Here is a 20,627-nt window from a genome sequence, read left to right as displayed (position 1 = left end):
CAAAGCCTGGCGTTGTGAGTTGAAGTAGGAGATAAGTTGGGCAATCTCGATGGTACATCCCCTCAGGGAACTGCTGGAAGGACTGACGATAGTTTGGCGAGCAATCGGCGCGGGGCATGTTGTAGAGCGCGAGCTCCGTGTACGTACAAGTTGTGGATTCCATCGGCCAGGCCCCGGATCACGGCCGGAATGGTGACATTGATCACCTCCCAGCGGCACCCCGAAGTTGATATCGTCACCTCCAATCTCGACCATGTAGCTATCCTCGCGGCCGTATTCACCCACGACCTTGGAGCGGTGACGCACGAAATCGTTAACCTGGGCAGAGAAGATGTGCGGGCTGGAGAATGGCTGGTTCTCGACCTTGATCATGGTGGCTCCGGCGTATCCACAATTGAGGCTGACAAACTCGGTGCCATTGAATTCGAGGCTCGGAATGCCCAAGTTCTCGAGGTGAAGCTTCTGGATCAGAAAGTTGGGGATGACGAGCCCATCACTGTAGCGTCCAATGGGCCTTCCGTAGGTGACGCCATAGGGATACATGCCCGAGAGAGTCTTCTCGCCAGCCTCGATGTCGCGGTTGCCACCATCGCTGAGAGAATCTGCGAATGTAAAGACTGCAGTGGGACAGATTGAGCCCGCCTTGGGCGATTGGATCGCAGCAGACTGAGAAAACAGCGAGACGATGAAAAGAGCAAAGATTGCGAGAACAGTGGAAGTCATCTACTTGACGAACGACAATTGGCACAAGATTCCGGGCGTCTTGTGGACAGGACCAGGGGCTCTTCGAAATCTGGAATGTGACGCGCGATTCTTCTTTCTCAGGCCGATGCCTTGCGCTCGCAGATCGAGCTCAATCACCAGATCCAGCAGCTGGTATCAGGCGTCAGACATGGATACGATCCGGGAATGCGGGGCTGCCAGGGCCAGAATTTCTCAGACGCCACGGCAAGCTCGTCCAATGGCGGCAGGGAGAGGATCGCTTCCTTCTCGTGATTTGCACCTCCGGCCAGATCTCCAATCACCTCATCTGCCTCGAGAAGCACATGTTCTTCGCGGCGCTGCTCGATCGGGCGCTCGTTTTTCCAGCGTCGATTACTCGTACGAGAAGACGCTCGACATCGCCCACATTTGCAGCTGCCTAGGAGAGAAGACTCTCCTCACATCCCATGAATTTCTCGGCAAGAACAAGACGGACATCCGGCTCCTGTGCTACATGAGTGGCTGCTACTTGGACGAAGATCACGAGAAGAAGATTAAAGCTTTGGGACTTTCGTGGAGTTCCAAGAACGATGCCTGGCCTGAAGAAGCTTCTCTCAAAGGCTATCCATCTCATCCTCGCGCGAGCGAATTCGTGGCGAAGTTCTCTTGCGAGGACGAGGTTCTTGGCATAGGGGACGTGTTCTACTCGGACGTGGAGTCGGAGCTCGTAGCACAGATTGGTGGTCCATTGCAGCACTCGTGCAAGACGATCATCCGTCTAAACCGGCTCATTCTTCTCACCGTGCAAAGGTTCGTGCAACTTTCCTGGGATCCAACTTCATGGCGCTCCACTTTCGTCGGCATGGCTTCTTAAAGTTTTGGTAAGAAGAGCTTTTTTACGATCTTTTCTCTCTTTTTTGGCAGCAATGTAAAGAATGAGAGCTGCTTCTTCCCGATTCCTCAAGCTGCCAGCTGCATCTCGAGGAAGATCCAGGAGGCCAAGCCCCGAGTGATCTACATCTCCACGGACGCGGCGGAGAGCGAGATCACTCTCCTCCAGCAATTGCTCGGCCCTGACGTTCCAATGATCCAGAGGCCACAGCACGACTCGAGAGATGGGACGCGATCCTGCAAAGAAAAGGCCTGCTAGCTGATAACGAGGTGAGCGATCTAAGCAAAACTTCTTCTTTCTGACGATCGACTTTGCTTTGGTTGCAAAGGTGGTAGCGATGCTGGACAAAACGATCTGCGCTATGGCCGAATCGTTCATCGGGACGCCGGGCTCCACTTTCACGGATGATATCGTGAGATTGCGGAAAGAGTGGGGAAGTAGCAATAGCTGCGATGGTGTTCTATGCCAAGGACAGTATCCAAATTTCATTGCCGACACAGGTTAAAACATAGAAACTCGACGTGTTCATACCCATGCTCTGACACAATATTCTTCTTCTCGCTAGAATATTCGTTCCAAGGCTTAAACCAAACTAAGTTTAGCTCACGAGTTATGTAGAGGAGGGGCGCAATATTTTTCAAGTGATCAACCCTGGGAAGACTGGCCAGCCCAGGGGCCGAGGGATAGTCTTGTAGAGCCGATCCCGGGTTCGAACCCACCCGAAGAAGAGGGACCCTTAAATAAAACAAACTGATCACTCCCTTTTATTTTCCCAAGCATGTTGGGGCACGGATTCGAACACATCACTCCTTCGTACTAAATTTTTTTTGAGCAGGCTGGCAAAAATTGTAACTCATCTATAATGCATTCTTGGAGGAGCAGAAGATGAAGGTTAGAGGTGGCTCTTGCATCGGCATCACTGGTGCTGGATCTGGCATTGCTGTGTCTCTTCTGTTGGCACACACAGCAAAGAGAAAAAAAGCGGAGAGAATAAGCGTCATCAGCTCAATTTCACTCGATCGAACTGTCTTTTCCAGGGAGGGCGCTGGACCTTGCGAGGCGCGGTGGAAACATCACAATTGTATGTAAGAATGGGCTGTGAACCCTGAGCTTGGTAAGAGAGCCGACGAATCCGAATCCTACGTTTGCCATCTTTGTTGAGTCTGATGTCTGCGATCCAGGTGAGAGAGATACTTCAGCATTCCTTTTCCCAGTTAGATATTTTCCTCCTGTAGAGCAAGTCGCAAAGGCATTCAAGGAGCACAAGGAGACGTTCTTGAGACTGGATGTGTGCGTCAACTGTGCAGGGATCGTCGAGGAGAGGGACTTCGTGAGCGATGACAAATGGTGTAAGGTCTTGAGGGTAGGGTGAACCTCATGGCAGCCATCAAATGCACAAGCCAAGCAGTAATTTCCGCTGATACCTTTAAAACACTTGAACAGATCCAAGCTATGAGGTCCCAAGACAGTCCTGGAGTAGCCATCTTGAATCTCGCTTCGACTGGCGGACTCTTTCTTGTCCTTTTGTATCCGATCTACTCGGCATCCAAGGGTAAGTACATTCTTTTCTTTCTCTCGACTTCCTTCTAAGTTTGTTTTCTTCTTCAATGATGAAAGGTGGACTGGGTTCACAAGGTCGCTTGTGGAACTACAGAGCGAAGGCATATGAGCAAACTTTCTGTATCCCTGGGTTTGGAGTTCATCCTTTTTTCTTTCTTTTGCAGGATCATAAGCGAACTATTGCTGATTCAGTACGTTGAAACGCCCATGACTGCAAAGGAGATGATCGCTGCAACTATACCAATGAAAAATCCAGTATACAAATTTCTTCTCATTTGTCATTCAATACTAGCACTGATAGAACTAGTTTTCATGTTCCTATTGTGCTAATATCCTCAGAAACAGAAAACCAAAAGCTGCTTCTTAGTTTTAGTTTTAAGAAAATGGAGGCCTCGGGCTCTTGGCTGTGGGGGATCAGCCCAAATACCGCAGCCTCATGCACCAGAGGGAATCCTACACTACATGCCCCAGTGACCGGGCATTTTAATATGCTACGCTTCATCACAGCAGAAACCCCGGGCTTGATTCCAGAGGGATAATGCCTAAAACTTCCCAGCGACGTCAGCATCTCATTGGGCCTCCAGATTCCAAAGCCCGGGATCTGTTGGGGATATGTCCTCTTCGATGTCCTTTACGTTTATACCTCAGCAAAGCTGTGCGTATAATAATCCATTGGAAACAGCACCACCACCTTGGGGTGATAGGGAAGAGTAACATTGTCGTACTGCTTAATCAGGCTTGTTGGCCTTGAATCTAACAAGCCACTTGTCGAAGTGGCGTGATTATCCTCGCAGCCTTAGAACACGATTGCATGAAATGGAAATCTCACCTTTGGTGTCTGTAAAGTAGCAAGTATGCACCCAAAATGCTGGAATGTTTACGAAAAAAGAACCAGATCAAAATGGTCGTCTCACCTGCGGCTCACACTTCACCTTACCTCCACGTCTAAAACAAACGGATTCTGGCCAGAGTTTATAGAGAGACTGCAAAATCAAGTTAACTGAAAGGAAAAGTTCCATACTTCCCGTTAGGATTATGAAGTCGATATAGGGGAACCTTCACATCCTTGGAGATTATTAGTTTGTGTTCTCCCTAAGCATCGGGACAGAGGGATTAGCAACGCAAGACTTCGGAGGAAAAGGTCTTGAGAAAGATACCTCATACCGGCAGCAACAGCATCATTTGTTGTGAAGGTCACGTTTAAGTTTCTCAAGTTGCCATCTAGAAAAGTAAAATACAAAAAGAAAAGACCAGGATGAGAGAAGGCTTCTTTCTTTTTCTGCGAACTTTGATCTGTGATTATGGCCATCTCAAAGTAGTAGGAAAGCCGAGCTGGCCTATTTCCCTGGACGCTTCAAAAGCTAAGTTCGATGTACACAAGGAAAAAAAAAACTCCCGATCTCTGATAAAAAAGAAGATAAAAAATGGAACGAAGATATCTCAAGTTCTTCGTGTTTTTTCAGCGTACCACCAAGAACAAGACGCTCTCTCCAACCGAGGAAGAGATCAACGCCTGGCTTGACAAGAACAAGAACAAAAAATAGGACTTTTGTCGACGAGGATTGTCAAGAAATACAAGCTTTTGCGTGTGTGGAATTCCATTCCATTTTCTCCTCCTGTATGGACAATCCCCCCTCCTGTACAATTCTCTCGGCCACCACGGCAAATCGTCATCACCATCTCGTTCGATCGAAGCGACTCTTTTTGCATCCCCAAAAAATTTCTTTTTTCTTATGTGTGTGTGTGTGGCCATCTCTGGTTTTGTTATTCCGCGCGATCTTCTTTCTCTCTGTGCTGCTCGCCCCGTTGTAAGAATCTCCCAAAGCTAATCCTCTTCCCCTGCTCGATCAAGATGGTCCTTGCGAGAAGTCCCTTTGCCGTAGAAGTAGTGTGCCTTGTCCGCCGAGCTGTTCCTAGCACCTGTTTCCTCCTCGTCCCCTCCTTTCCTCCGCCTCTTGGACGACTCTGCGTTGTCCTTCCGCCCGTGCCGCCTCTTGTACGTAAGAGGCTCGTGTTTCTCCCTCGACGTACCGTTGTTTTCGTTGTTGTTCTCGACGCTCGCGGCGGAGGGCGCGGCTGCTTCCGGCTGACGTTTGAGCTTGTGGTACAAGTCGGAGAGATCGGGACCGGAGAGGTCTGAAAACCTCGCGACGTAGTTCCACAACCTCATGGCCATTTCTACAAAACAAAAGCATATATATGACCGCGTCTTTGAATGAAAAGGCTTACTTTGAGGATTGCATTTCTCCCCCTTGTTGTCGTCCAAGATGCTGTCAATCTTCTGACCGAGCTTTTGTAGGTACTTCTTCACTCTTACTACCACCTGAAACCAAAGATTACGTGAGTAATAAGTCGAGAAGATGAAAACTGCAAGCGAGAACCTTCTCGTTGGACTCGGAGTGAGCGGACTTCAAATTCTGGAGACGTTTGAGCGTCCTCACCTCGCCTTTCATGACACCCTCGCACCAGTTATGCCATCTTTGGTCCCTTTCCTTCTCGTCGGTGACACCCTTTGGTCGCCGCTGCGTGCTTTCATCATCTGAGATCTCCCCTTCTTCCTTGTCTTCTGCTTCCTCTCTCGCAGCAGCCGCTATGGCAGCGTTCTCTCTGTTGATATTCCTTGCCGACTTTCGTGTCCCCGAAGGCCGGCTGCTGTTGCTGGCCCGGTCCTTGCCCTGTCGCAGTTTACTGGAGCTTTCTTGATTACGCTTCGACCGGCTCTTCGAGGTCTCGCCATTGGATCCCTTGTCAAGTTCCGTCTCCTGAAAAATAATGTGAGTAGAAAGTTCAAAATGGAATGATAACAACCTTTCGTAGAAGTGTATTAACCCGAGCATCCAGATGGGTTGCTCTTGGTAGAGAAGTTTCTCCCGCCGTCGCACCGCCTGGAGCCATCTTCTTACCTAGTAAAAGCCTCTCATCCGTTCGAATTTTCTCCCAATTTCCATAGCCATGGTAGTAAACCCCAAGTAAAAGCCTGGCGTCGTCGACTGAAAAATACAGGGTGACGAACAGAGGAAAATATAACGTATAACCTTACCTTGAGACCATCTCGACCACATTGAAGATGGATTTTTGGAATGCGAACGCAAACGAAACTGAGAAACAGGGTCTTGGTATCGCCTGATGCGTTTTCCAAGTAAAGTAAGCTCCTTGACTCGAGTAAGAACCTCCTGAGCTTTAACTGTAACTCCAAAAAAATCCAAAATAGCAGCCTGCACAAGCCAATTAGAAGCATTGAAAACAGAAGGACAAAGTATGTCACCTTCGGGTTATGGCTGTTGTCCACAGCTTCGGTGCAACCATCCAAAAGAGCGTCCATGAGATCCAGTTGAGAATCTTCAGACGCATTTTCAATAGCTGATCCCGTGTTAACAACAATCATATCTATCCGGCTCTTGTCACCAAATTTTTTAACCTGAAAACCAGGATGAGTGCACAAGCAACTTCAAAAGCTTACTTACGCCTTTAACAAACGCGTTCGCGTCCCTTTTTGAAATAGTAGTACCCTCCCACTCGTAAACATGGGCTGAAGCACCATCCACGCGTGGAGGAGGTTCCGGGGCTCTTGACAGCCTTGTAGACCGCTTACGGCCAACTTCTTCAGCGTTCTTTCTTCTCTTGCTGTACCTATCAGCGGGAAGATCTTCGGCGTAAGTTCGTATTTTTCTTGCTGCACGAGGTCCCAAATCCTACCAAAGCCGCAAGAAAAATATTAAATCACAATTAAATTTTTTTACTTACTGGAGCTTCCTTTGCAGTCTCAGCGGGAATCAGACGGCTCCAGAATGCTGCATCATCTTCTCCCTGACTGAAATTTGCTACCTGAAAATAGTACAGGCTACTCAGTGGAGTGGACATTTCAAACCACGCCAATACCTTGAAAGCACCAAGAAGCTCGCCACCCGGTTGCTCGGTATCGCCGCTCACTTTCTCTGCTCTCTCAAGTATTTCATCAATGTCCATGTTTTCCAGCTTGCTCTTGGCCTCCTCTTCGCTCTTCTTTTCTTCCTTGAAGAGCTCTTCCGCCCCAAACTTAAGAATTGCTGCAAGCTCGTTCTGCAGTTCCAGATCCAGATCAATAGAAGGCTCATCGGAGACATGGAACACACCTTGTCAAACATCGTTGTAGCTTTCTTGGTCTCCTTCATTTCCAGCCGTCCTTGCGCATTCAGCTTCTGTATGACTAGATGATCAAGAACCTGAAAGCGAACAGTGAGAAATACACGACAAATAAAAAAACACACATACCATTTTCTTTTTTGCGCGTTCCAAAATGTCTTCCTCGACACTTCTACATGTCACGAAGCGATAAATGTTGACGACAAACTCTTGCCCAATACGATGAGCCCGACTCATTGCCTACATAGAACGTGGAATAAACTTGTGAATTTTCAAAAAGAAAACTTACTTGAAGGTCATTCTGTGGATTCCAATCAGAATCAAAGATAATCACAGTGTCTGCAGTAGCAAGATTGATTCCAAGGCCCCCCGCTCTTGTTGAAAGTAGGAAACAAAAATCTTCACTTCCAGGGGCATTGAAGTGTTCCATAGCCTGCTGACGTAAGTGGTGCTTTGTGCTGCCATCCAGCCTTTGAAATTGAAAGCCTCTCAGACGTAAATAGTCCGCTAAAATATCCAGCATTTTCACCATCTGTAACATGTGCTAAGAAAACTGTGAATGCAAGACTAAAATACCTGAGAGAAAATCAGAACCCTGTGGCCCGTTTCCTTCAAACGGACAAGAAGCTTATCGAGTAAAACCAGCTTGCCGCTGCTGAGAACAACCCTTTGCACTCTACTATTGTCGGTCATAGTTGCATTTGCTCCGTAACCATGATCCGCACTCTCAAAAAGAAAGGGATGGTTGCAGCACTTCTTTAATTCCACAACTATGTTCAGGAGAGACACCTGCAAGGTAGGAGTTCAAAAATGCGAAAAGAAAAAGGACGCAAAAAAATACCTGATTCCCACGAACGCCTTTGTTCAGATCACTGAAATTACGCTCCAAAATCCATTTGTAATACCTGAAAACGAACGAGGATTACTACGTGGACACTTATTTGAACCCCATACTGTTTTTGAAGTGGAGACATCTCCACTCTAAGAATACGCTCGATTTTAGGAGGCAAAGATTTCTCCACGTCCTTTATCACCCTTCTCAACAAATGTGGCCGCAACTCGGCATGCAGCCTCGCTAGCTGAAACATCCCACCAATTAGCTATGAAGTGGGAAATTGGTGGCAGAAACCGACCTCAGCTTCGTTAAATGACACCAGATTTTTATAATCGTCTTTGTTTCTAAATTTTATAGGATCAAGAAAATGTAAAAGCGCCCTAGTCATAAACGAGAGTAAGAACTTCCATGAGCTTTAAACAGGACATACCAGAGCTCCTCGACATTATTTTGTAAAGGCGTTCCAGTCACAAGAACTTTGTTCTTTGCACTAAATTTCTGCTTGAAAAGCATGTTAATAACCAAAACGAGCTTCCCAACACAGCATACCATGAGCTCAGTATACAACGCTGCCTCGTTGTTTTTCAAACGATGAGCTTCATCCACCATCAGAAAGTCCCACTTGAACTGAGATAGGACGTCTTTATCCTTCAATACAAGTTCGTACGTCGTGATCAAAGTGTTGAATTTAGCTCGTCCCGATGCAGTGAAGAACTCGTATTTTTGACACATCTACATAAAAATACTTAGCTAAAATCCATCAACAGAAAACTCTTACCTCACGACTGGCCACATTGCCAACATACACCAGCACATTCATGTTGGGCAACCATTTTCGAAACTCTTTGGCCCAGTTAGCGATTGTGGAAAGAGGTACGACCACTAAAAAAGGTCCTAAGATTTCCAGGTTATACTGAAAGAAACGAAAATTTATGAAGTTCAGCAAAAATAATCAAGTACCTGCAGGTATCCCAGCATCGATAACGACTGTACGGTCTTTCCTAGACCCATTTCATCGGCAAGAATAACATTTGTATTCATACGCCAACTGCAACATAAGTTCGGTAACAGAAGTTCATTTGTTAATCTAGAAAGAAGACATACCCATTCACTAGAAAGTTTAAACCTTCTAGCTGGTAATCACGTAGTTTTCCACCTTTCAACCACTCTGGCTGCTCCTCAAGCTTTCTTAAGATCACTGAAAGAAAAGAAGGCAACTGTTACTGATGTTAATACTTCTAAGATAGTACATTTGCCTCTCTTCCGTTGAAAATCGACAGATTTTCCCTGAAAATTAGATGCACTTTCTCTCTCCTGATGGAAAAAAATTGATTAAAAACACGGTACGGTAACCAGCTTTGTCATGTACCTTATACTCGTCGATAAAATCTTGAGCAAATGCGAGATCAATGTCCTTTTCCCTGGCGCAAGTCGTTAAGAGAATAGAACAAAAAGAACAAGAAAAGAATACCAGGTTGATTCTGCGTAGGAGAGACCTTTCCACTTAACAAGGTATTCTTGAAATTCTTCTCCATCAACAGTGCCGATTCTCTCGGCGAACACTCTTTCAACCTGTATCCCAAAGTCAGTTAAAATATCATACACAGGGATAGTAGTAACAAACACCTGGGTATACTGCTTCAAGAGATCCAATTCCATCTCCTTGCTCAAATCATGCACCTCGGCCTGCCAGCAAGTATTAGGACACGATCACACCAACAGGCAGAATCAGAACCTCTTCTCCACTCAAGTTTCTTCTCTTCTGCCGATCTTCTTCAACTTTTTTCATGTAGTTAACGACCTTCTTGTATCCACTTAGCTGCAAACGCCTTTTAATATGATGTTCGAAGTAAGAGAGCATAGTACCTGGTGGAGATCAGCAAGACCTTGCCATTGACAATGAAGGTAGGATTGTCCCTTCCATTTGATGTAAAACTCTTGTTCTTCCCAATCTAAATCAGCATGAGGATCTGTATCGAGGATGAACGGTTCTGCTTTCCTGCCTTCTAACATTTCTGCTTCCGCGATACCCTTGGGCTGGTGCCACACTACCCTTTCTATTTTGTCACTGTCTTCTTCTTCAATCTCATCCGGGGATACCTGCATATAAACGTTAGCGACGAGCTGAATCATACGTTCAACATACCTTTTTCTTTGCTTTTTGATCTTCTTCATCCTCTTCGCTTTCCTCCTCCACGTAAGATTTCCTAGGAATCGATCTTCTGCTTCTCGTTTCCCTGGAGGAAAAGTCTGCTGGTGCTCGTTGACTTGGGGCGATGACAACAGGTCTGATGGAGCTTGCAACAACAACCTTACGATGATTACGCTGGTCTTCACCGTCAGAAGAGTCTTCTTCATCCGACGGATAGTCTTTCTTCTGCACAATTCTATGCCGTTTCTGGTTATTTGACCCGAATCGAGGTTGCGCAATCTTGATCGCAGGCCGCTTTCTGGGATTCGCAGGCCGAACAAGCTCCTCGTCACTGGATACGTCAAAACCTCCAGTGCTGGCGGCTTCTTCCTGCTCCTCAGCACTTGCGTTGTAGTCGTCGTCATCGTCCTCTTCCTAAGACGCAGCCGACAAAAGCTCAAGCGCTTCCAAGAGCGGAATGAAAAGTACCTGTTGCGAGAAATTGTTCTCTGGTGACACAGGATCAAAATCAGCGTCTTGAGGGTCGTCACCTATCACGTAGATAAAAAAGAGAGAGAAGTTAGGAAGAAGGGAAAAAAAGTTTGAAGCTGAAGTACCTCCATTATCGTCTTCTTCCTCTTCCTCCATCACATATTCTTCAGACTCCTCGGGCTCGAGCTGAAAATCCCGGGACTCTACAGTAGAATACCTAAACGAAGCAGCTCCATTCTCGTATCCACCATCTTCGTAATTCTCATCACCCGAATCCTCTTTGTACTCTGGATCTCCATGATCAGATTGGCTCGCGTCGTCGCCGTCTGAAGGCTCGTACCTAGATTTCCTCGGCCTACTGGAGAAATGCTCTTGTTGTCCTACAAAACTATCCTCATTCTCATTGGATTCGTCGGCCTCTTCATACTCTGACATCATAGGGAGGTATCAGCGGCGATTAAATGCTCCCACACCACCTGGATCGAAGGAAAAAAAACTCTTAAGAGCCCTGAAGCTGATAGTGTAGTGAATCGAGGAGCTCGCCAAATATTCGTCAAGCAAAGAATGCCTAAATGGATTTCCAGCCACACAAATGCTGCAAGAAGGCCTCTCCAGAGTCCTAAACCCCAACTCAGGCAGCCGGGAGGGAGAGAATCGGGAGGAACCCCCTCACCTGATGCGATTTCCAGCTGCCGAATCGCTACCTCGGCATCGCGGCGAGAATTTCAGCTGTGGAGGCGCCGATCGATCGCGGCCGTGAGGGAATCCGAGACGGAGAGGATGAAATATTTTCGAAATCGAAATTTGCGCCTTTTGCTGGATGGGAACCCGGTTCCCCAATCCGAGCTATCGCTGGATCCGAAACCCTAATAACTGGTGGGAATACGTGCCCTAGATTGCCCACGAAAGCGAGGATGACCTAAGGCGCCCTTGCCTTCTCCACGATAAAAATCAACCCCAATAGAAGGGCCCTAATAGGGGAATGTTTGTGCTGCCGCCGGCGCCTTTCGCCGTCTCCGTCGGCCGTCTTCCAGTGACGTGGCGCGCGCGGCACCGTCGGATTCGGGTCCACCGGCTCGTTATTTTCTCCCGGTGGATCCCCCACCGTCGATGCGGCGATGGACGGCTGGGATCAAGGCAGTTATTTATGAGGGTTTTAACCATGCTGTTTTTAGGGCTTCTCCTGGTCAGGACGTGGAGTACCGTGAAGATTGGGAGGAATGGGAATGGGAATGCCGCCTTGCTGTGGATTGTGCGTTCTTGGCGAGGGGATTTGATGCTGCTGCTGTGGCGGCGTCGTCGCGGGACGATGTAGATCGCCGGGGAGGAGCTTGCGCGATGGATTCTCCGCCAAGCAGGTGATAGTCCTCGGGGTGGATGATACTGCGATTGGGAAAGCATCGCTCCGCGGGATTCATCGCCACGATCATCTGGGGATTCCCCTTGCAGAGGCCGCTCAAGAGGCCTACTTTGTGGATCGCCTTGGAGATCTTTCGCCCAACGCCGCCGCTACTTGATCTTTCCGCCGCTGCCGCCGCTGGAATGTGGCTCGATTCTTCCAGGGCTCTCCGGATCATCAAGAGCTGCTGCTCCAGGCTCTCGAGCTTCGAATTTGTCACCTCCAGATTGGCTTTCAAGTCGTGATCGTCTCTCTCGCGCTTCAAGCTCGCGAGGAACGGCAGGATTTCCTCGCATCCCCCTTCCGCTTGATGATACTCGTAGAGATCGAGATGATCGACGCCTTTGTTCTTGGTGGATCGCGTCGGGCCTCGCGTGAATTGATGATCCATCTCTCTTCTCGTGTGGTGCTGCTGGACAAACATGGCTTGGACGATCGTCCTCAGCGGCATGAGCTCGTTCTGGACGGCATGGATGCAAACCTCTTGGGAGAGCTTCTGGCAATCCAACGGCCGACAAATCGCCGAGCGTTCCGACTGGGAAGCCGTGGGATGCGCCTACCACACACGGAATAGTCACGAGATTAGCACGGGGATCCAACGGCTCTCGGTAGTACCTTGAGGAAGACGTGGATGGCCTTGTAGAGCTGGTCGTGGGACACGCGGACGAATCCGGGCACGGCATCAATGAGCTCCGCGAACTTCGTCGGCGTGATGCTGCCAGAATATCCAATCTCCGTCAGGTACTCGTCCCACACCCTAGCCACGTTGGCAATGGGCTCCCAGTTGGCCAGTCCGGTGCTCGAATCCACTGCCCGGCACTGGGCCATGAAGAGCGCGACGATGTGCTTCATGCTGTCGAGCTCGCACAGCAGCGTCGGGGCCTGGCGGGCGGATTTGAAAGGCATGAGAAGATCCTCGATGGTGGCCAGGTCCAGCTGACAGGCGATCCGGCTCTCGATCTGGACGCGGCAGTCGCGCGGGGCATCGATCGCGACCGAGTATCTGAGCAGCGCGAAGAGGAAGCTGATTGGCACCGCGCCTCTCTCGAATGGGAGGAGGTGGGCGATGCAATCGAGCATCTCCTGGAGGAGCTCGTCGGTCAGGGATCGCTGCTCGTCGTTCTCGTCAAAGTCGGAGCAGCAGCTCTCAGAAAAGAGCCATTTTTCTGCGTACTTGACCACCAGCTGGCTCGTGTTCTTGGGAGAGAGTCCCTGCTTCGTGCAACTCACGATGATCCGGCTGAAGATCCTGAAAGGCATCCGCATCAAGTCCTTGATCCAGAGCTTCGATCTGGCTGTGACTCTGCTGCTGCCCATGATCCAGCTCTGCTCAAACTCGCTGCAAACCATCGAAGCCAGCGACTCGACGCATCTTTGGACGATGAAGAGCTCCTCGGCGAGCTGTAGCAACTCGGGCTGTCCGGAGTAGCAACTCGAGAGAACTTGGATGGAGTCCGACCAACTTGTGAGTGCCTGGTTGAGGTGAAAGCTCGTTGTCTCACACAGGCTTCCTGCTCCGCTGTTCATTTCCAGGTACTCGGCCGCGCAGTGGAGGATGACAACGTTGGACGGTTCCAAAAGCGGATTTTTGGTGGCGGCATTGGTCCTGCTGCCAGTGTTGCTCTCACACAAGCCTACCACCGCCTCAAACACTTCCATTCCTCCTGGAAAATCCATGGGCAGCTTGAACCGAGAAGAATTCTTCAAGACCCTCGACAGGTATCCACTCTTCGAAGCCAATAAACACTGCTCACAAACAACCAAGCTTTTTCATTTTTGTTCCGTCGCCAGGAAGAAAACAAACCGACCTTGTGGAACGCGAGATGGCTGTGACCAGCATAGACCTTGAAGAACTGGAGAGATCCCAAAGCTTTGCACCTGGAAAGACATCGTCAGGATAGATCAAACGTAGAAACCTCTCCACCTGCTGCAAGAGCTGTTCTCCATTGCCGATCTACGTGCACCAAAGTCGACGCTCGGAAGATTATCTTCATCTCCAGCCTGGGAAGACGATTCCTCGCAAGCTTCGTGAATGGTCTCCATGAGAGGATGAGAAACCAAAATTCGACCACTCTCGCTTTCTTCTCCGGACGGACAATACCTCTCTTCTTGCTCAGGACAACGAGACGATGGTCGCCATTGATTGGCAAGAGTTAATGGTGGCGATGGTTAGCTAGCTGGGAAAATAGAAAAGGAACGAAAGGAGTGAGAAAGAAAGATGGTGGGAAATTGAATGCTCCGGTGATTGGCATGGCGATTTCAATGTTTTGGGCCGTTTTCTTTTGGCTTACTTACACTCACGAATCACGATTCCATGGAATCTGTACAAAAGAAAAAAATAAAAACTTGAATGAATTCACGAGCATGTTATATTCTACAACGACTGGCTAGAGAATTTAAAACATGCCTTACCTTACGGCAAGTACCTCGCGGAGAAAACCAAGAACTTATCAGTATGCTCGAGCCAGGAAGTCCAGCAAGTCCTTTTCGTCTCCACTTTTGCTCACATCCTCGACTTTCTCCTTCTTTTTCTTCTTGAGAAATGATCGAAACATCACTGGCTTTCCAATTCTCTTGTGAACAGGAGCCTGGCAGTATCACTGTTAGCTTCTTCCGAAAAAACACAGAGAAGTTTCACCTGTGCTCGTTCTAAGCTCCTCATTGCTCGTCTTTCTTGCTCCTCCCTCACTTTCTCCAGCCTCTCGGCACGAACTTTAAGTCGCCTTTCCTTCTCCCGGCTCTTCTCCGTTTGTTCTATGAAGTCTTGAGGAATCCCTTCCAGCGCGATCACATTCTCTTCAAGCCTCGACTGGAACATATTTACTACGCGGTCAGGACGACAAGGGAAAGGACGGAAGTAAAAACGAACCTCAATGTTCGTCAGCATTTGTATCACACCCAGCGAAGGGTCAATTTCGAATCCGGATCTCGCATAGACCTCTGCTACCTTGGCCATAATGTCTTCGGACGTTATTTCATACTTGCGGTCGACCATATTCAGAAGCGTCTTGTTTTGCAGCCTGCTTTGTGACTCTTCTTGACCCCTCAGTGACACTCTCAAGCTCTGGCGGTGTCATTGACTTTGAAGTTACTCAGAGAAACGCGATAAAAAGAAAAGATGTACTTGAAGTTGGAGGCGTAGGTTCCCAAGCTTGTTGTCATTCGTTGCTCTAGTCTCCCGAAGTTTGGTTCTGAGATCTTCAAGAGCATTTTCACTGTCTTGACACTCTTGCATTAACGTCAAGTTCTTCTCCTCAAGCTCGGTAAAGATTTCCAAGAGCTGCAGTATTTTGCTGCGAGAGAGTTGAGATATTTGGAATTAAAATGTACAAAACAGACCTGGCTTGGATGGCGGAAAAACATTTGCTCCTGTTCGCCATCGTCTCCATCTAATGTTACATCTCCCATTGATTAGATAAATGAATGTCAATGAAAGAGACAATATCACCTCCAGATTCCGAGGTACTCTCAGCTGCTGCTGGTTCCTTTTTCTGTGATATTTTCTGCTGCGCTTGCTCTTCAAACCACTCTTTTGGCGTAAGGCTTACAAGGAAGTCCTTGTACTTCTTACATTCGTCCAGTTGCTCCTTATACTGCAGCAACCTGGAATGTTTTAGCAGGGCTCCTCTCTATGAAAGCGAACTTTACCTTGTTGAGATCTCGCTTCAGAGCTGAAATATTGCTGTTCAACCTTTTTGCCTCCGCAACCTATATTGCGAAGTTTGTTATCGTGGATGAGAAGTGGAACTCCTTGTTATTTTATGAGTATGATGGTCGCATGCCTTGTCCTGCTTGAGCCTTGTTTGCATTTCAGCCTTCCTGATAGCCTCTTGCACCTGGCAAAATGAACATCTTGCTTTTATGATTTGAGAAATCTTTTTGTGGGCCTTACCTTCTCATCGTTCTTCTTTAGAAACGCATCAAACTCTAAGCTGTCCTCTGCAAGCATTTCCTCGCTTTTCCTTAAAGCCTGAAAAGGTCTTTGATATAAAGTAAAAGAGAATTGTTTACCTCCTCTCTCTGGAAAATTTTGTCTTCCAGCTTCCTGATCTCCGCCCTCTTCGTGTCCAAGCTCATTTGCACCAGAAAAATTTCCCGTTTCTTGGCAATGAACTCGGCCATATTCTCTTTTTCTTTGTGGTAGTGTTCCACCGGAAGTATTGTCACGCTCCGGAGCTTCTCCATCTCTTTTGAAATTTGCTCGTCGATATCTATCATGTCCTGCAAAAGCAAGCCAAATCGGTAAAGAAGAATGAAAAGTTGGAAAAAGCATACTTGTCTAAGTTCCTTGGACCATCGCGTAGAACCAAGTTTTGAAGCAAACGTAGTCCTCTCAGCAACTGGGAGCAGATTTTCCCTTCTCTTTTGCTCCTTGAGCTTCTCCTTCTCCAAAGACCTCATCCTCAACACCTCTTCGTCGGGAGGCATTTGGAATGGTGTTTTCGACCATAGCCTGAGAACCATCCCACCAAAGAAAGAATGAGAATGAAACAGAACTACGCAAACTTGAAATTCTTACTCGCTGAGATTGGACTCCCGGCTTGTAAGCTGCCGATCCGAGTAGTCCGTAGAAGTTCCAAAACCATCCTGGAAAAAAAATGTATTGAATAAGAAACGACCAAAAAGTCATCTAGGGAGCGTACCTTTGTGCTTCGAGAGGATTTCGGCGAGAGCTGCATCACACACAAACAATGTAGCTCATACATTTACAAGAAATGCCGAGATTTTTGGAAAAAATGGAACGAAGGAGCTTACGATTCCTGTCGTGTAGATCTCCATGCTGGATAGCGCGATCGAGCAGCGCGCTAGAAGCCGTGAATCAGCACAACAGCAGCAATCTTCCGGACAAACCACAGATCCCCGCGCGCTATAAGCATGCTCCAACCATGTCCGGCCACATGGAAAACTAAGAACCCTAGAAAATAAAGAGACAGAATGTGCTTTAAACTGACGTAATATGCCGCTTGGCGGCGCCGCCGGTCAACTTTGGAGTGTTGGCGGGGCCGCCAAAGATGAAATGGCCTAGTACACGAGCTTTGGCGGAATACCGAGCGGCTTCTCTAGGGTTTTAAGAAAGATCCGCCAAGAAATTCCAGCAATGTAAGATTTCGCAGGGGTTTTGGAGCTCTAGTGGATCGATCGGCGATGGCGAGGAATCAGTTCGTGGGGACTGTCATCCGGGAAGCAAATGGGGTGGATTATGGTAGATTCCTTCCTCGGCAGTATGTGGGGAGCGGCGGGCGGCGGCACAGTAGCGAATTTACTGGCGTTTGGCAGCATTTGATCCGGGACAAGCCGATCCTTCCCTTCCTCATACCAGTGTTTCTTCTAGCGTGGGCGCTGGAGAGATGGATCGTTCCATTCTCGAATTGGGTCCCGGTGTGTGTCACGGTGTGGGCGACTATTCAGGTAAGTCTTTAGAACTTTAGTTCGTTATTAAAACCATCGAGTTTTTAGTATGGACGGTATCGACAGCAACAGATTGTGGAGGATCTAAACAACCGATGGAAGCGACATTTTCTCTGCACACAGGTAATTTGATTGAAGCTTTCGATCGTCGCTAACGCGTGAATTTGCTCAGCCAACCACGCCTTTGGAGCCTTGTGAGTGGTTTAACAAGCTTGTCTTGTGTATATGGCCAAACTATCTGGAGAAAAGGTTGTCCTCGAGATTTCGAACGCTTGTACAGGTATGGTTTGTTTTCGTTACTATACCGCCAACATTTGTTTGTGCTCTTTTAGCGAAGAGTCAAAGAGAAGAAGCCCAGGCCGATTGTAAGTTTTGTTCTTGGTGTTTTTATTAGATTCATGTGTTAATCAGTTGTGGTTGTCATATGCAGCAAACCATTGAAGTGCATGATTTCGATCTGGGCAAAGCTCCTCCTCTCTTTGGGCTCCAAAGAACATTCTGGTCATTGGAAGACTGCCAGGTTGGAACCATTTAATTCTTATCCTTACTTTCTGATTGCATTTGGGATGTTTTCAGCCAGTTTTGCATATGGGATTCGAATGGGTCAGCAATGAAATGAGCGTTCTCCTCGCTGCGAAATTGTCAGCTCCTTTTGCCGGGAAGGTAGCACGTATAAACATAAACTCTATTCAAGTAAGAGGTGATGTAAGTTTAACGTTCTTTCCTTTCCGTTGATGTTTAAGCTCTCAGACGTTTTCATTTCTTTTCAGCTCCGGCTTGTTCCTATACTTGACGGACAAGCTATATTATATGCGTTTGAGTCGACACCAGATGTAAAACTTGGTGTTGCATTCGGCAGCGGAAACCAGCATCTTCCTGCTACTGAACTTCCTGTCGTTTCGTCATGGCTGGTTTGTCTTGCAGTTCCTTAGTCAAGCATTTCTTTACACCGTCCTTTCGTTGCCCTTTCAGGAGAAGCTACTTCTAGATACCTTGAATCGTACAATGGTTGAACCCCGAATGCGATGCTTTTCCCTACCTGTACGGGATTCGAAAAAGCGTGTCACCGGTGGTGTACTTTCAGTATCCGTGCTGACGGCTGCAAACATACCCAGGCCAGAAAACAGCTCCAGGATGACAGCAGGTGACAGATATTCCAGCAACGGCAGCAGTTTCAGCGGAACATTTGTCGAGCTAACTCTTGGAAATCTCTCGAGGAGGACTGGGACATCTCCAAAGTCGACGTGGGACGCTCCGATCACCATGGTTTTTCACGGTAGCGAGGCAACACTGCATTTGAACGTCTACGAACAAAGGTTTCAGTCAGTTAAATCCGACTTTCTAGGGACATGCGAGATAAAGGTGACGTGTCCTTGTGATATCACTGAGTTCTTACGTTTATGTTGGAACAGTTCAAGTACGTGTTCGATGGTTCCACAACATTTTGGGCTGTAGGACGAAAGCCCGGAGTTATTGCCGCTCATGTTGATCAGTGTGACAGAGAAGTTCAACTGGTTGTTCCTATTGAGGACAAATCTGGGGAGGTAATTATTTATTCTTCCTCTTTTATTGCCTTAACGCGGTGCTAACTTTATATGACTGAACAGATAACCGTGAAATTAGTTCTAAAAGAATGGTGTTTCGCGGACGATCCAAAAAATTCTCAGACACCACTCTTGCAGTTAGATGCTTTTCGAAGCACGCGGTACCTCACGGGCAGAAAGATCAAAGTCACAGTAGTTGAAGGAAGGAATCTAGCACCAAAAGATAGGAGCGGAAAAAGTGACCCTTACTTGAAACTGCAATATAACAAGGTACTACTGATCTCTTACTGTCTTTGTAAAGAGCTTATTTGGGACTTACAGATTCAAAGGAAAACGAAGACAATTCAACAAAATCTCAATCCCGTTTGGAACCAGGAGTTCGAGTTCGACGAATACGGGGATGGAGAATACATAAAGATCAAGTGTTACGATGCTGACATGCTCATGAATGACGAGAATATGGGAAGCGCGAGGATTAACTTGCATAGCCTTGAAGCAAACACACCCAGGGACGTCTGGATACCTCTGGAGAAAATAGACACAGGAGAAATACACTTACTTCTTGAAGCAGTTGACACGAGGGACTCCGAGGTGAGTTAAAACACCTTGTTTGTTCTTGCTAAGTGAGTTACAAGTGTTTTCTTTCAGACGGAGGATCATAACATGACATACATTCTAGAACTTATTCTCGTGGAAGCAAGGGACCTTGTGGCCGCGGACTGGAACGGCACTAGTGACCCATACGTTAGCGTGCGCTATGGTACCGTGAGGAAGCGAACAAAGGTACTAAGAACTTTCTCTTTCGTGTGCTTGGTTTAAGATAGGAAAACTTGCAATGCAGGTTATATACAGGAGCCTCAGCCCCTTGTGGAACGAGACCATGGATCTGATAGATGATGGAAGTCCTTTGGAGCTCCACGTCAAAGACTACAATGCAATTTTGCCAACCGCATCGATCGGCCACTGTGCCGTGGACTACCAGCGCCAGGCTCGAAACCAAACTGTTGATCGATGGATCCCGTTGCAAGGGGTCGCTAAGGGACAAATCCACATCCAGATCACGCGGAGGGAGCTTCGGAAGCAAGAACACCCGCCGGCGATCGAGAGACAACGAAGCAGCCGAGTGGAAGAAGTCTCTGGAAGAGTAAGCTCATCGTAAGCTGATCGATGCTAGAAAGTTTCTAAGCTTTGTTTTTTTTTTTGTTTTGTTTTGTTTTGCGATCGTCTTCCAGGTCCAGGAAGTTGTCTCGAGGCTGTTTAGCATGGTCGATAGCGAGGACGTGAAAGATCAAATGCAAGCGCAGCTAGAGGAGCTCGTGAATGCCGAGCAAGAACAAAAGGTTTTGGTGCTCCAGCTCCTCAAGGAGAAAGAGTTGCTACTATCCAAAGTGAAAGACCTCCAAAGAGCCATGACTGGCCTCGTCTAACGTAAGAGAAAAGTAAAATAATTCCATGTATAGAAAAATTCTCTATATAATCTATGACAATATTTCTTCATATATTCTAATATAAATAATTCCATGACCGTATAATAGCAAGTT

At 47.5% G+C, this 20,627-nt stretch overlaps 4 protein-coding genes, 1 long non-coding RNA gene and 1 pseudogene across 7 annotated transcripts; 3 read left to right on the top strand and 3 right to left on the bottom strand.

Annotated features, from left to right (window-relative positions):
- The first annotated feature begins 541 nt into the window (after positions 1–541).
- LOC9659751 lies at positions 542–2,099 on the top strand (annotated as a pseudogene).
- Positions 2,100–2,504: 405 nt separating this feature from the next.
- LOC112346087 lies at positions 2,505–3,428 on the top strand. Its single transcript, XR_002992282.1, has 3 exons — positions 2,505–2,775; positions 2,830–3,146; positions 3,212–3,428. It is a non-coding gene; the product is annotated as an uncharacterized LOC112346087 (long non-coding RNA).
- Positions 3,429–4,572: 1,144 nt separating this feature from the next.
- On the bottom strand, positions 4,573–11,687 carry LOC9659750 (protein CHROMATIN REMODELING 5). Of its 2 annotated transcripts, none has more exons than XM_024674175.1 (31): positions 11,408–11,687; positions 10,860–11,210; positions 10,732–10,793; positions 10,258–10,677; positions 9,978–10,211; positions 9,847–9,930; positions 9,738–9,797; positions 9,583–9,683; positions 9,481–9,532; positions 9,362–9,425; positions 9,216–9,309; positions 9,072–9,159; positions 8,890–9,024; positions 8,661–8,843; positions 8,542–8,609; positions 8,410–8,491; positions 8,231–8,355; positions 8,118–8,181; positions 7,853–8,065; positions 7,566–7,808; positions 7,406–7,516; positions 7,267–7,356; positions 7,034–7,213; positions 6,899–6,979; positions 6,619–6,846; positions 6,420–6,572; positions 6,195–6,369; positions 5,963–6,144; positions 5,536–5,916; positions 5,384–5,477; positions 4,573–5,332 (listed from the first exon to the last, which is right to left on the bottom strand). In XM_024674175.1, the coding sequence occupies exons 2-31, from the start codon at positions 11,170–11,172 to the stop codon at positions 4,980–4,982; spliced, it is 4,713 nt and encodes a 1,570-aa protein (XP_024529943.1). In that variant the 5' UTR covers positions 11,173–11,210; positions 11,408–11,687; the 3' UTR covers positions 4,573–4,979. The 2 variants fall into 2 exon arrangements, with proteins under 2 accessions (XP_024529943.1, XP_024529944.1); XM_024674176.1 differs by having other exon boundaries at positions 9,368–9,425.
- Positions 11,688–11,866: 179 nt separating this feature from the next.
- LOC112346162 (BTB/POZ domain-containing protein At5g48130-like) lies at positions 11,867–14,229 on the bottom strand. Its single transcript, XM_024674427.1, has 4 exons — positions 14,058–14,229; positions 13,942–14,011; positions 12,749–13,879; positions 11,867–12,689 (listed from the first exon to the last, which is right to left on the bottom strand). Exons 1-4 carry the CDS (start codon positions 14,174–14,176, stop codon positions 11,922–11,924), a joined length of 2,088 nt encoding a protein of 695 aa, XP_024530195.1. The 5' UTR covers positions 14,177–14,229; the 3' UTR covers positions 11,867–11,921.
- Positions 14,230–15,590: 1,361 nt separating this feature from the next.
- Positions 15,591–17,022, bottom strand: LOC9660638 (cilia- and flagella-associated protein 100). Its single transcript, XM_024674428.1, has 8 exons — positions 16,889–17,022; positions 16,777–16,806; positions 16,653–16,720; positions 16,409–16,586; positions 16,145–16,354; positions 16,026–16,103; positions 15,782–15,969; positions 15,591–15,726 (listed from the first exon to the last, which is right to left on the bottom strand). The coding sequence occupies exons 1-7, from the start codon at positions 16,910–16,912 to the stop codon at positions 15,859–15,861; spliced, it is 699 nt and encodes a 232-aa protein (XP_024530196.1). The 5' UTR covers positions 16,913–17,022; the 3' UTR covers positions 15,591–15,726; positions 15,782–15,858.
- A 112-nt stretch (positions 17,023–17,134) lies between these two features.
- Positions 17,135–20,585, top strand: LOC9660637. 2 transcript variants are annotated; one of them, XM_024674513.1, is made up of 14 exons: positions 17,135–17,542; positions 17,591–17,665; positions 17,715–17,822; positions 17,875–17,907; positions 17,973–18,062; positions 18,119–18,235; positions 18,313–18,453; positions 18,515–18,904; positions 18,955–19,086; positions 19,150–19,356; positions 19,408–19,677; positions 19,735–19,869; positions 19,928–20,230; positions 20,319–20,585. In XM_024674513.1, exons 1-14 carry the CDS (start codon positions 17,279–17,281, stop codon positions 20,511–20,513), a joined length of 2,460 nt encoding a protein of 819 aa, XP_024530281.1. In that variant the 5' UTR covers positions 17,135–17,278; the 3' UTR covers positions 20,514–20,585. The 2 variants fall into 2 exon arrangements, with proteins under 2 accessions (XP_024530281.1, XP_002969584.1); XM_002969538.2 differs by having other exon boundaries at positions 18,119–18,247.
- Positions 20,586–20,627: the final 42 nt, after the last annotated feature.

The sequence above is a fragment of the Selaginella moellendorffii genome, unplaced genomic scaffold, assembly GCF_000143415.4.
Source record: "Selaginella moellendorffii unplaced genomic scaffold, v1.0 SELMOscaffold_12, whole genome shotgun sequence".
Classification (NCBI taxonomy): Eukaryota; Viridiplantae; Streptophyta; class Lycopodiopsida; order Selaginellales; family Selaginellaceae; genus Selaginella; species Selaginella moellendorffii.
Note: the sequence above shows the minus strand (reverse complement) of the source record. Positions and strands in the feature narration are given on the sequence as shown.

Excerpts from the sequence above, each read along its gene's own strand:
- LOC9659750 (XM_024674175.1), bottom strand. The coding sequence starts at position 11,172 with ATGATGTCAGAGTATGAAGAGGCCGACGAATCCAATGAGAATGAGGAT. Across the intron at positions 9,798-9,846 it reads GAAACTTGAGTGGAGAAGAG|GCCGAGGTGCATGATTTGAG; the intron begins GTTCTGATTCTG and ends ACTTGCTGGCAG. Across the intron at positions 8,356-8,409 it reads TGTCATTTAACGAAGCTGAG|CTAGCGAGGCTGCATGCCGA; the intron begins GTCGGTTTCTGC and ends GGGATGTTTCAG.
- LOC9660638 (XM_024674428.1), bottom strand. The coding sequence starts at position 16,912 with ATGGAGATCTACACGACAGGAATC. Across the intron at positions 16,721-16,776 it reads AATCCTCTCGAAGCACAAAG|GATGGTTTTGGAACTTCTAC; the intron begins GTACGCTCCCTA and ends TTTTTTTTCCAG. Across the intron at positions 16,355-16,408 it reads GGTCCAAGGAACTTAGACAA|GACATGATAGATATCGACGA; the intron begins GTATGCTTTTTC and ends TTGCTTTTGCAG.
- LOC9660637 (XM_002969538.2), top strand. The coding sequence starts at position 17,279 with ATGGCGAGGAATCAGTTCGTGGGGACTGTCATCCGGGAAGCAAATGGG. Across the intron at positions 19,087-19,149 it reads TTGAGGACAAATCTGGGGAG|ATAACCGTGAAATTAGTTCT; the intron begins GTAATTATTTAT and ends ATGACTGAACAG. Across the intron at positions 20,231-20,318 it reads TGGAAGAAGTCTCTGGAAGA|GTCCAGGAAGTTGTCTCGAG; the intron begins GTAAGCTCATCG and ends ATCGTCTTCCAG.
- LOC112346162 (XM_024674427.1), bottom strand. The coding sequence starts at position 14,176 with ATGGAGACCATTCACGAAGCTTGCGAGGAATCGTCTTCCCAGGCTGGA. Across the intron at positions 14,012-14,057 it reads GAGAACAGCTCTTGCAGCAG|GTGCAAAGCTTTGGGATCTC; the intron begins GTGGAGAGGTTT and ends ATGTCTTTCCAG. Across the intron at positions 12,690-12,748 it reads CCATCCACGTCTTCCTCAAG|GCGCATCCCACGGCTTCCCA; the intron begins GTACTACCGAGA and ends CGTGTGTGGTAG.